At 46.0% G+C, this 13,215-nt stretch overlaps 1 protein-coding gene across 2 annotated transcripts; it reads right to left on the bottom strand.

Annotated features, from left to right (window-relative positions):
• Positions 1–2,469: 2,469 nt before the first annotated feature.
• Positions 2,470–9,278, bottom strand: PHF24 (PHD finger protein 24). 2 transcript variants are annotated; one of them, XM_021691709.1, is made up of 7 exons: positions 8,901–9,278; positions 8,064–8,249; positions 4,326–4,404; positions 3,795–4,000; positions 3,288–3,448; positions 2,888–2,983; positions 2,470–2,566 (listed from the first exon to the last, which is right to left on the bottom strand). In XM_021691709.1, exons 1-7 carry the CDS (start codon positions 9,276–9,278, stop codon positions 2,470–2,472), a joined length of 1,203 nt encoding a protein of 400 aa, XP_021547384.1. The 2 variants fall into 2 exon arrangements, with proteins under 2 accessions (XP_021547384.1, XP_044776603.1); XM_044920668.1 differs by having other exon boundaries at positions 8,064–8,184; positions 8,901–9,028.
• Between the last annotated feature and the right edge of the window lie 3,937 nt (positions 9,279–13,215).

Here is a 13,215-nt window from a genome sequence, read left to right as displayed (position 1 = left end):
GGCTTCTACAACTCTGGTCTGGGGGAGCAAGGGAATCTTTTCTTTGGTAAAAAACTAGATGGCTAATGGAGAAGAGGCTAGTTGCTCCTCCAGGCTTTTCTGTGTCTTAGGATTCTTGTGGACTGGGAACTCTATGCTGGGTCCCCTGGGCCCTCTGTAGCATGCCCCTACCAAGGACATTTGCTGTCTTGGATTAGGAAGAGGAATAGTCCCAAATGGGCCTGATCCTACCATGAAAGAAATACTGCTTTGCCAGGCCCTGAGATGCATCTGGCCCATGGTCTTTTACCACTCACCCACAGAAAGCTAGAAGCTGCAGCTCCAGAGAGGTAGGCATCACCTTGTCTATGAAGGATCAGGGGATAGATTTCCAGTCCCTATTACTGATGATGAGGCAGGAGGAAAAAGCTGTTCAGACAAAGCCCAGAGCTTGTCTCTACTCAAAATGCCCTATCTGTGAGATCCAGCAGCCCAAGACCATTGGCATACAAGGTGATTTACCAGGAGAAGAAGCAAGAGCCCCTGTGCTGAATGTGCTTTAATCTTTTTCAGTGTAAACCCCAGGTCTGGCTGCTTCAGAGGCAGTCCTTGGACCCAAGAGTCATGTGCTTTCACTTTTGTTTTCATTCTGGCTAAACTGAATAACAGCCCCTCTTAGGATCAGTCTTGGGAATATGGCTAAGCAGTATTTACAAAAAGCTGTTTTTGTTTTGAAATGATTGTTCTCATACACATGTTCTCATACACATGAACCCAGCCAGATTCATCTTCTGTCTGCTTCATTTTAGACCTGAATAATCCAACCCCCGAAGCTTCACAACCTGTTCTAGGTCAGGCAGTTTCTACAGAAGGTGTTGTTACCACAACCCTGGTTGCAGCTCCCCACTTTCCTCTGAGCATCTCAACACTGAGCTGTATGCTACTTCTTCTGTTAGCACCCAATTCAGTACAAGTGCCTTGAGCAATGGAACTATATTAGCTTTAACATGACTGAACCAACCCCACTCTCTAGTATTCAGACTGGAAACAGAACCTAGATTCCAGGGCCAGGGCTGACCCACAACACGCAGTGACTTGAGAACTTAATGAGAACTTAGGGAGGACAGCTGGGACTTAGAGGCCAGGCTTGGTGGGGAAAGACATGTAGTGAGCAGCAGGGAGAAGCAGCAACTCAGGCCATATCTCAGTGAGGGGGAGAAGGATGAACCTTCTGTGAGGCTTTGCTGGGGCTTTCTCTGCTGAAGAGGTGAGATGCAAAAAAAAAAAAAAAAAAGAGAGAGAGAGAGAGAGAGAAAAAAAGAGAGCTGAGATGCAAATCCTCTTCTTGGCTCCAGCTTGTCAGGGTGGTTGAAAGGAGTCCTTGCTGCTCTTTCTTGGGCTGTGGGAGGCTGGTTCTTGTTCTCCATACAATGGCAAGCTCTTCTAGGTCTACATTTGGGCTGAGGTGGAAAGATGGAAAATCATGAGCCTTCTCCTCTCATTTTCCATCCAAACCTTGTCCTCATTGGAGATCAGGCTTCAGGTCTCTGTGGTAGTTGACTTGGGTAAAGCATCTAATACAGAGGGCTGTGATTCCTGCCATCATACTTACTCCATTCAGGCCCTTTGGGCTCTGGCCCATGTGTTCCCATCTGTAAAACAGGGGCCAGGATGGCTCATCTTGGTTTTTGACTGTTCTGCTAAAGACTTTTGGACTTGGAAGACCTGGATGAGAGGTTCCTAGAATCCTGGGTTCCTGGGAGGGGCTGCCTTCCCTTCTTCTAATTAAGACTCACTCCATAGACTAGTTGCCTTCTCTGTCACTAGAAATTAGAATTGAAATAAACAGTGGCTGAAGTGCAGTGGTGGTTTTCAGTAACTTTCCCACCCCAACATAACTGAGGGACAGAGCACATACCTACCAGAACAGTGGCTCACCACAGAAGGGATTTTCAACGGAGGAAGAGGGAGCCTATCAGCATCTCTAGGACAGCGTGTGAGTCTGATGCCCTATTATTAAGAATCACTTGGCCAGAGACTTGTCTATTGGAAATCAGAACTGGCCAATAGAAGGGGTGAATAGAGACCCCTCTCATCTACACCAGGAGCTTCACAAAGGAACTTTGGTCCTTTTTCAACGAAGAAGAACCAGGTTTCTGTAGGCATGGACAGCTAGGCATGTGTGTATGTGTGTGTGTGCACATATATGTGTGCAGTGGCAGGTCTAGTCTAGGATGTGAGGGCTGGGGGGTGGGTCCAAGAGTGGCTACTGCCACGGCTCCCAGGGCTTTTCCCTGCAGCAATGCATATACTGCCTCTGTTGTGAGGGATGCAGTGATTTCAGTTCCATAAAGCTTAGTGGCAAATTGAGATGCTGGCAATACTCCATCCCCACAAGTCTCAGTACCAGAGGATGGTGGGGGAAAGAAGGAAAGAGAAAAAGGAGAGGAGGGAGACCATTGTCTCTGAACTGAGCTTCTCTGCTCCATGCTATCCTGGGGGTTTCAGATGAATTGCTGCACTGTTGGGGCGAGCAGCCAAGATGTAGACAACATTCTCCCGCAGAAAGGTAGGCCAGTCCACAAATCTGGAGTGGGAGCAAAGAACAGGTTTGTGAGATTGGCTGTAGAGCCTGGTTGCTCATGAGACCTGATCCCAGTGGCAGTACGGCTTAAGCCGGGCAAAGCTCAGGGAAGCCCTGGCTTTTGGCTGACATAGGTATGGCTGGCTGTGCTTCCATGCTGACAGTCCAGCCGGCTGACCCTATGGATCTTGGGTCAAATGGACATTTTTGGAGCCTGGTTTCTGGGATATGCACTTGCTGTTTGGGGGTAGCAGTGGGCAATGCCCACTTGTGTGTGTTGAAGAGTCAGGAGTGCAGACAGCCCAGTGAGGGGATCCTACTCACCTGGACTCCTGCTCTGTGGGCAGCAGAGCCTTGTCTTGACTCTTGCTGCTGCTGCTGGCTGGGCTGCTGTCTGCTATGGGACCCACATGGCTGATGCTGTTGGACACAAGGATATGTGGTTAGGAGTGGGAAAATGAAAGGTCTGGCCCCTCCCAAACTCTGGGGAACCCATGGCTCGGATATGCATGTCCGCACTTTTCTGACATGGGCGACAGTTTGGAGTAGAGGATGCCCTATGCCTTGAACAATAAGAGGCAGTGTCCTTTGTCTAATGCACAGGAAGATCCTCTCCTGTCTGTTGACAGAAGAAACCGAGAGGTACCTTTCATACCAAGGGCCATTTGGCATGGAAAAAGGAGGAGAACATGTGAGTGGGGGCAGGGATTGGTAAGGAACAGACCTGACACTACAGGAAGGAGCCTCTGCAAGGTGTTTGCAGAACCAAGAGTGCTGGGCTCCACGGCACTCTGCCTCACTGATAGTGCTCCCGCTGCCCCGGGCTAGGAAGGTGGCCCGGGCTCGCTCCCGCTCTTTCACTGTCAGAAGCCTTAACAGAGAGTTCTGAGGAAGAAGAGACAAGTTAAGATCTTGGAGGTGAAAATATTTTGTAAAATGTCAAGCCATAGAGAATCCTACCTCCATTACCATCTCTGCAGCCTCCCTTTGAAGCTGCCCAGAGCCTTTCTGGTAGCATTGACATTTGCAGTTTGGTCCAGTGTAAATCAATCTTCCTTGAGCAGTTTTCCCAGCTTAGGCACTGGATCACCTGTCACTGGGTGGAATGTGAGCCCTTTCCTTCTATGGTCCTTGCTAAGACAGTACCTAGTGCTCCTCCAACCTGCCCAGCATGCTTCCTAGGTCTCTGCCACCCAGTATCCCATAGACATTCACCCCAGCTGGCCCTCACCTGGGGACGCAATTGCTGCAGAAGTAGGAGGGACTCATGGGACAAGAAGTCAGGCCACTCTATGTGTCCTCGATGTTCAGGGTCCAGGGCTGCAAACTGGCGGGCTGCCTGCTCCTCTTGCTCCTCGCTTAGAGCCCTGTCACTGTCCCCCCGCTTTGCTGCTTGGTGGCGGTAGCGCAGGTAGTCCTCCAGTGTCAGGGAGCAATCTGTGGGAGGCACCCCATACTAGCCAAGCCCACCCTTTCCTCAGCCTCTGGGGCATCTCCATTTACTTCTAGAGTACCCTCCAGAACCCCTACATCCATAGCTTTCGTGGAGTCTTTGTCTCCGATAGCCAGGATAACTCAGGATGTGGTGGGTGGGGAAGATGGGCGGGTGTGTGGGTGCCCCTGCTGGCCAACAGCTTGGGAACAGGGACCTATTTACCCCTACTCTCCAAATTCCAGCATACTCCTTTTATGGTTTATCCTAGAAAGTACAGAGGAAAAATGTGCCAGCCACTCTCCATCTGGCAGCACTGTCCAGCCTTACCAGGAATGACTTTACACTGCTGAAAGGTCTCTGTGAGGCTGTACATTTCCTCCTCAGTTAGCAGCAAGTTGAGATTATCCTGAAAAAAAAAAAAGAAAGATCTGAGTCAGTGGCCATATAGACCAGTAAGAAAGAAAGGCCAAGATCAAGAAGGATGGAAATTGTATTTCAACTTGAAGGCCATTCTGGGATCATCTAATCCCAGCCTCTAATCATAATCAGAGATTGAAGCCCCAGAAAGAGGAAAGGATTTGCTCAGAGTTGCCCAACTCTGGAGCAGAATCTTCTCCAGAAGCCAGGTATCCTGATTCTAGACCTGAGACCGTTTTACTGAACAGTAGTTTTAAAATTATTCTCTGAGGGGTGCCTGGGTGGCTCAGTCATTAAGCGGCTGCCTGCAGCTCGGGTCATGACCCCAGGGTCCTGGGATCGAGCCCCACATTGGGCTCCCTGCTCGGTGGGAAGTCTGCTTCTCCCTCTCCCACTTCCCCTGCTTGTGTTCCTGCTCTCACTATCTCTCTCTCTGTCAAATAAATAAATAAAATCTTTAAAAAAAATTATTCTGAGATACCCTAAGGAATCCTTGGAAGTGCCTTGGGAAGCTGCTGCAAGGGAAACGGGGACTAATAAGTGGGCATGGTTGTGAATCCCCAGCTCCATCAACCACAGCAGCTTCATCTTTATTCATTTTATGTATTTGGCTTCTATGTTAGACTGTGCTCAAAGAGTATTTCAGTTAAAAAATAAGTTTAATTCTAACTCTGCTCCTAGTAGGCTGTATTATTTTAAATAATCCAGAATGGTTTTGAAAGAGATGCCATCATGACGAAGTTCCTAAAACCAAATGAGTTTTTTGTGGTGCCATAGAAATTTTAATTCCAAAACAGCAGTGATATGTTATTTTATTAATACTAACTTACAGTCTTATAGTCTTTAAGCTGTCAAAGATTCTTTCTAGTAGGTTATTTTCCTCTCTTAAAATACCAGCAAAGAAGAGGAGCAGACATTTCATGAGTATTCATTTGTAGATTTCATAAAGAACTCAATTCTTTCAATAACACTTATTGAGCACTTGGTATATGCTGGGCACAGTGGGGTGTAACACTATGAAATGTTCAGCGGGGCTGGAGTGTAGGGTGTGTGTGTATGTGTGGGGAGGGAGAGTAGAGAGGAATGACAAAAGATAAGGGAGAGGTAGGCAGAAGCCTGACTGTGAAGTGCCTCAAATGCCCATTAGTGAGCCCTTCAAATGGGCTTTTATTCTGAGGGCACAGGGGAGTCACCAAATGTTTAAGTAGGGTCCACACCCAGCATGGAGCCCAATGTGGGGCTTGAACTCATGACCCCTGAGATCATGACCTGAGCTGAGATCAAGAGTCGGACGCTTAACCGATTGAGCCACCCAGGTGGCTGACTGAATGGTTTTTAAGGGCATATGTAGTGCCGTGGTCAGATCTTTGCTGTGTGGAGAATGAATCAGAGGGGCAAAGTCTAGAGACATGGAGAACAGTTAGTTAGCTGTTGCTATAGTGTGGGTAAGAAAAGATGAATGGCTAACCTAAGACATGAGAATGGAAAAGAGAGGAAATTTGAGAGGTATTAATAGGTAGATCAGTAGGACCTGTTGACTTACTGGATGTGAGGGATGGAGAGGAATGAGTTGGTATTGGTAACTGGAAGGGTGGTATTACTGTTCAGAGGTAAGAAATTTAGAGAGAACAGGTTTCTGGAAAAAGAGTTTCTTTTGGGGCATGGTGATGTGAAGCACCCGTGAGGCATCAAGATGGATGGAAATCCAAGAGACAAGAAATTTAGGTCTGGACACACAGGTTTGGGAATCATTTGTGTTTAGATGGTAGCTATAGCCACTGAAGTACATGAAATAACCCAGGGAGAGAGTGTGTGCAATGAGAAAAGAAGAGTGTTAACAACAGAACCCCAAGGAAGATCAGCATTTAGGACTGTGAGAAGAAATTAACTAAGGGCACTCAGAATGGTCAAAGAAGGTAGGAGGAGAATCAGTAGGAAGTAATGGAAGCCAAGAAAAGAGAGTTGTACAACGTAGAAGGTAATGTTAACAGTGGTGATACAACTATGATGGGACTTTACTGATTTTCTATTTTCTCTGGTTTCCTTATTTTACATAATAATTCTCATAACTACTTAAATCCCCCCCAAAAAGAGGAGGCAATAAGGGAGTGCTAAATACCTCATAGGGGTCAAGTAAGAAGGTGCTTGAGAAAAGGTCACTAGACTTGACAGTCAGGTCATTGGTGACTTTAGAAAGAACCAATCCAGCAGAATGACAGATGCAGAAGCTGAATTACAGGTGGTTGAGGAGCCACTAGGAGATGATGGAGTCTTTTCAAGAAGCCTGGCTGGGAAGGGAAGAAAGGGGAGGAGCTTGGAAGAAACCTTTGTAAAAAGTCCGGCAAGTGGTAGTAATGATGGTAGGACTGTGACAGAAAACCAGGAAGGGTTAGGAAGGAGACACCTTCAACTGGGTCCCACAGCAGCAGCACACTGCAGGGCAGAGTTGCTCTGAGTTAAAAGGCTGGTGTTTGGAGGGGTGGTGACTAGAGAAAATGGTGTGTAGAGCAGGGTCTACTGTGACATACTTCAGCTGGGGAAAAGGTGTGTAAGTGGCTGGGAATAACTGTTCTATACTTGATTTTATAGGCAAGCCATAGATAAAGTGATATTTGTTAGAAAGTTGCACATCTTTGCTTTCTTCTAGGCAGTAGGAAGAAGAGGGGGGAGTCTGCAGAGATGTTTCTTAGAAGATATCTGCAGGATAAAAGACCAATAAAGCAAGACTTTTTTTTTTTTTTAGATTTTATTTATTTATTTGACAGAGAGAGACACAGCGAGAGAGGGAACACAAGCAGAGGGAGTGGGAGAGGGAGAAGGAGGCTTCCCGCAGAGCAGGAAGCCTGATGTGGGGCTCCATCCCAGGGTCCTGGGACAGAGCCCCGCATCCAGCTCCCTGGGGAGTCTGCTTCTTCCTCTCCCTCTGCTGCTCCCCCTGCTTGTGCTCTCTCTGTGTCAAATAAATAAATAAAATCTCAAAAGAAAGTTGGAAGGCATTTATATATAATTTGCAAAGTTCTGAATCAACAGACCTTTGATATTTAATTTACATAATGATCACATTAGAGATGAAGTTCTTCATCCTAAGAGTTAGGTGGTAGGCCAAGTGATGATCTTAGGACTAAGAAGTGTTACCATGTTAGAACCTTTACCTATTGGAAGCAAGCTGGTTAGGATGGTTTTTCAGATGAGTACAATGAATGACAACTAAAGACTATTAGAGAAAGCACTATTCCAAGCAGAATTACTGTTGAGTAATTAGGCCTCATCCTAACCATTGATTCCTCTAGCTCAGTGTTTCTTAGTTGGGATGAGCTTTGTTCCCCTAGGACACACTGGGTAATATCTGGAGACATTTTTGGTTGTCACAACTGAGGGTGGGTGCTACTGACATCTAATGGGGTAGAGGCCAGGGATGTTGCTGAACATACTACATTGCACACATCCCCCACAAAAAAAATTACTGTGTCCAAAATGTCATAGTACTGAGGTAGAGAAAGCCTGACCAAGTTTGAGGATCCCAGTATCTACTATTGGAAAACTCTTTTAGGTCACTGCCTAGAAACCAGTGTTCTTAGACTGGGTCTCCAGAAAAGTGCCAAGTTCCCTGTGGTGCTGCAGCCCATAGTTCCTGCAGTCCAGGCTTACACAGTAGTGGCAGCTCCAGCCAGTTTCTGTGTGGGCTGTCTCGGTCACCTCTGCTGCACTATCTCCTTGGATGTAGCCCATGCGGCGCAGGCAGCCATCATGGAAAACCCTGGTGCAGATCCTGCATGGGAAGAGGCTCTCAGCTGTCCAGACTTCACAGACATCACACATCTCATCGTTGACAACCTGGCAAAAAGAATAAATAGTGTATTCATTCCCAGTGTAGGCAGCAAGATCCTATGGCCACGAAACACAGAGTTACCCACATGGGGCTGAATATCCCTGGAGCAGCCCAGAGGAACAATTCCAACTGAAGCCTGTGTTAAGGTGATAGAGCTTTCTCTCTGGAAGACAAGAACCAGAAAGCTCTTCCATCTGCTCAGGTCTCTGTGACCATTTTTCTGAACAGGGATGCTACTAACATTTTTGGAAAAAAATAATCTGTTCTGAAAGACTGTCCCAGACATTGCAGGGCACTTAGCACCCCTGGTTTTCTTGGCACCAAAAACCAGTAGCAGCTCCAGTGATGATGACCTTCTTGAATGCCCACAAATTTCCAAATGCCTCCTATAGGGACTACTACTATCCCTTAGTGAGACGGATGGCAAAAGACCTGCCATGGTGTCATTCCTTATCACCCACTGTCTCTAGTCTTTCACTAAGACCAATCCAGGATGTAACATTTTTATTCTTGTAGAAGAAATTCAAAGATTGTTCTGGACTCAACTGCACCTTTCTGGAGTTTTTTCTTTTTGAGTATCACTTTAACTGTACCCAGGCCTCCCTGATCCTCAGAAGGTCTAAGACTTGAGGACTGTGCCCTAACTGGGTACTCACAAGTTCTCTGGGCTCCAAGCAGATATCAGGAGGCTTGTCATCATCCAGCTTCCGGGTGGGGCGGATGAAGGCAGGGGGTGTGAAACGATTAGTCCTGTCAAACTCCTCCGGCTCCACTCCACGCCCATCTCGGAGCCTCTCCCAAGCCGCACGACTGACACTGCTCTCTTCCAGGAGCACTGGGGTACTTGCCTCTGCTCCTTTCTCCTCCTGTACCTCCTGGACAGAGCCCTCTACAGTGCCACGGCGGGACCCTGGAAGCTCACCAGTGCGTCGGATGGAAGGCCTGTCCCGTAGCCCATCCTTGAAGGCAGACACAGCCAGGCTCACCTTTTGCACCTGCTCCACTGTCTGCCGTTTGGACATCAACACCCCCATGGCTCTGTGAACAAAAAGCAGAGGGGCCCAGATTCAGCCAGTGGCTGACCATGTCAAGCCAATCAATTTCAACCATTCATCTAAGTGGCAAGTATTATTAGATAGTTTTTCCCTCTTCTGGAACTCAGTGGCATGGTGGGATGGAGAAGCTCTTGTTAAAGAGTCAGAAGACCCTGGTTCTATTTCTGACTGGCCTTGTGATTTTGGTTTTCCTATTTGTAAAATGAGGGCTATCTGCTCAGTGCACTTCACAGGGCTGTCATGAGGATAACATTAGAAAATGTGCTTATTAAGTGCTTAGTAGACTGGAAAGTATTCTACAAATGTGAAATGGTATCTCTTTTATTTCTTGCTATCCCAAAGCTAATTAGGTCCAGGGGTCCCAGGCCTCTGGAGATAGTTGGAGACTTCAGAGCCTAAGTCTCTCCTCTGCCACATGAGATGACCCAAAGCTTAAAGCAAGACTACAGCAATACATTTCAGACTTCTGATTGAAGAAAATCTCCTCCAGTAAGTGCTGTGCACAGTGCATCCAGGGATAATCCGCATCAAATTCTCACTTTTTCAGTCAGAGTGAATGCACTCCTATTTTTAAGGGATTCCTGAATTAGATAAGAAACTACCAACCTAGCCACATGGTCAAGGTCACAAACACTCCTTTGCCCCCTCTAATTGGCTATGCTTCTTTGTGGGTCTGTTTGTCTTTCACAGACAACCTCCCATTTTTTTTTTTTAAAGATTTATTTATTTATTTGAGACAGAGAATGAGAGAGAGCACATGAGAGAGGGGAGGGTCAGAGGGAGAAGCAGACTCCCTGCCGAGCAGGGAGCCCGATGCGGGACTCGATCCAGGGACTCCAGGATCATGACCTGAGCCGAAGGCAGTCGCCCAACCAACCGAGCCACCCAGGCGCCCCGACAACCTCCCATTTTTAAGTTCTAAAGTGCTTCTCAGACTTTTAAGCCTTCACTAATGTTACTCCCACATTCTCTCTTTTGATTTTCTGAGCTGTTCAATAAAACCTTTACAGGTTGAGAAGTAACATTATCCCTGCTCTTCCTCTGCAGTACCAGGGTACAACACTGGAGAGTGAGGGCATGACATCGCATATTGCAAAGCTGGTTTGCTATTTCCTAACCTGAAGGGTCTTCGTGGAATTCAGCTGGGGAATGCGTGTTCTAAGTAAAGTGAAATGGAGAGTCCATTTTAGCCTTGCTCTCAATCCATTATAATCAAGGCTTATTGAACAGTACTATGTATAAGGTACTAACTACTCATCATAGGAAATAAAAGACAGGAGCTGAAATCAAGAGCCTGACTTAACCGACTGAGCCACCAAGGCGCCCCTCAGTGGACAATTAATAAATTGTGATTAAAAAATCCTTTTTTGGGGGCTCCTGGGTGGCTCAGTCGGTTAAGCAGCCGACTCCTGCATCCTAATGTTTCTAGTAGCTATGGCCACAATAGCCAAAATATGGAAAGAGCCCAGATGTCCATCAACAGATGAATGGATAAAGAAGATAAATAAGATGTAGAATATATATACAATGGCATATTACTCAGCCATCAAAAAGAATGAAATCTTGCCATTTGCAATGACGTGGATAGAACTAGAGGGTACTATGCTAAGCGAAATAACTTAGAGAAAGACAAGTACCATATGATTTCACTCATATGTGGAATTTTTTTTAAAGATTTTATTTCTTTATTTGACAGAGAGAGACAAAGAGAGAGAAGGAACACAAGCAGGGGGAGTGGGAGAGGGAGAAGCAGGCTTCCTGCTGAGCAGGGAGCCCGATGTGGGGCTCGATCCCAGGACCCCGGGATCCTGACCCGAGCCGAAGGCAGACGCTTAATGACTGAGCCGCCCAGGCGCCCCTCACATGTGGAATTTAAGAAACAAAACAGATGAACACAGGGGAAGGGAAGGAAAAATAAGATGAAAACAGAGAGGGAGGCAAACCATAAGAGACTCTTAAATATAGGAAAAAAACTGACGGTTTCTTGAGGGGAGGTGGGGGGGATGGGGTAATTGGGTGATGAGCATTAAGGAGGGCACTTGATATAATGAGCACTGGGTGTTATATGCAACTGATGAATCACTAAATTCTACCCCTGAAACTAATACATTGTATGTTAACTAAATTGAATTGAAATTTTTAAAAAAGGAAAAAAAAGTTCATGTGACCTAGCCTGGTGGGGTTGGGCCTAGGGGTAGAGAGGAGAGTGTGTGTATGTTAGAGATTTTGCTGAGACTATGGGTCCAGACGATTCTTTCCTTTTTAAAAAGATTTTATTTATTTATTTGAGAGAGAGAAAGAGCGAGCACAAGTGGGAGGGGAGGGTGGGGAGAGGCAAAGGGAGAGGAAGAAGCAGACTCCCCGCTGAGCAGGAAGCTCAGTGCATGGCTCCATCCCAGGATCCCGGGATCAAGACCTGAGCCAAAGGTAGACACTTAACTGAATGAACCACCCAGGCTACCCAAATGATCCAGAGGATTCTTGAAGAGGCTGAGTCTATAGTCTCCAGACACTGCCCACACGCCTCAAGAGCACCAGCTGTGCTCTATGGTTAGGTGGGAAAGCAAGTCTCCCACTTAGAGCAAAAGGAACAGGCATACCACACCGAGAGGGAGAATGTAAAACTGACACACAGCCCTTCACAACAGACCTCCTTCATGATCAATTATTTCCAAGGCTACAGGGTTTTCCTCAGAAAACTTTCATGGTATGTTTTTCAAAAAAATTTTTTTTTTCAAGATTTTTTAAAAATTTATTTATCTGAGAGAGAGAATGGGAGACAGAGAGCATGAGAGGGGAAGGATCAGAGGGAGAAGCAGACTCCCTGCCGAGCAGGGAGCCCGATGCGGGACTCGATCCCGGGACTCCAGGATCATGACCTGAGCCGAAGGCAGTTGCTTAACCAACTGAGCCACCCAGGCGCCCCTGTTTTTCAAAATTTTTGACTGTGACTCATAGTAAGAAATATTGTTTATGATGTGACCTTGTATATACATAGTTATAAACATGTGTCCAGAGATCTAGAACTGAACCCAAAGTTTTGTGAACCAGTCCTCTTTTACTACATGTTATGCTCCCTGATATTTTCTACTCTCTCTATTTAATTAAAACAATCCTGATACTGACTCTCTCAAATGATTTCATGACTTCCCAATGGGTCTGGACCTGAATTTGAAAAATATAGCCTTAGGATACTTTTACATTTTTTATTAGAGAACTACATTTTTTGTGTTTTGATTTAAGAATGGTTACTGCTAAAAGTAAGGACAACATTGTGGAGTATAAGGTAAGCTTTCCCCTTGACTGCTGTGGTGCAAGAACAGAATTCTCAAGCTTGTCCTAAGAGTCTGTGGTTCTAAAACTGATGGTTACCAGAGGAGAGGTGGGTGGGGGCATGGGTGACATAGGTGATGGGGATTAAGGAGTGAACTTGTTGTGATGAGCACTGTGTGATGTATGGAATTGTTGAATCACTATATTGTACACCTGAACTAATATAACACTATGTTAACTATACTGGAATTAAAATGAAAAAAAAAAGGGGGGCTATGATTCTAGCAGAGATGGACAGCTACTAATATACCTTTGACTGAAGAAGACCCTACTCTATATGAGAGACTGATCCTCTTTGACCTGTGCACAAATGTAAAAGAATATTTATTCATTTGTTTACAATGATAAGGTGGAAATAATGTCAATAGGAGAATTATTAAATAACCTGTGAAATATTCATACCAAAAATAGAGAAAAAAACTGATTTTTTTTTTTAAGATTTTATTTATTTTTTAGAGAGCAAGCGAGAGAGAAACAGCATGAGAGGGGAGAGGGTCAGAGGGAGAAGCAGGCTCCCCGCTGAGCCGGGAGCCCGATGTGGGACTCGATCCCAGGACCCTGGGATCATGACCTGAGCCGAAGG

The sequence above is a fragment of the Neomonachus schauinslandi genome, chromosome 13, assembly GCF_002201575.2.
Source record: "Neomonachus schauinslandi chromosome 13, ASM220157v2, whole genome shotgun sequence".
In the NCBI taxonomy this organism is placed as follows: Eukaryota; Metazoa; Chordata; class Mammalia; order Carnivora; family Phocidae; genus Neomonachus; species Neomonachus schauinslandi.
This window is presented reverse-complemented; position numbering and strand designations above follow the sequence as displayed.

What these genes read in the sequence shown, in the direction of transcription:
- PHF24 (XM_021691709.1), bottom strand. Translation starts at nt 9,278, where the DNA reads ATGGGGGTGTTGATGTCCAAACGGCAGACAGTGGAGCAGGTGCAAAAG. An exon ending in GCTTGGAGCCCAGAGAACTT is followed by an intron (nt 8,250 to 8,900) that starts GTGAGTACCCAG and finishes TCTTTTTGCCAG; the next exon opens with GTTGTCAACGATGAGATGTG. An exon ending in GCTCCTTCCTGTAGTGTCAG is followed by an intron (nt 2,984 to 3,287) that starts GTCTGTTCCTTA and finishes TGTGTCCAACAG; the next exon opens with CATCAGCCATGTGGGTCCCA.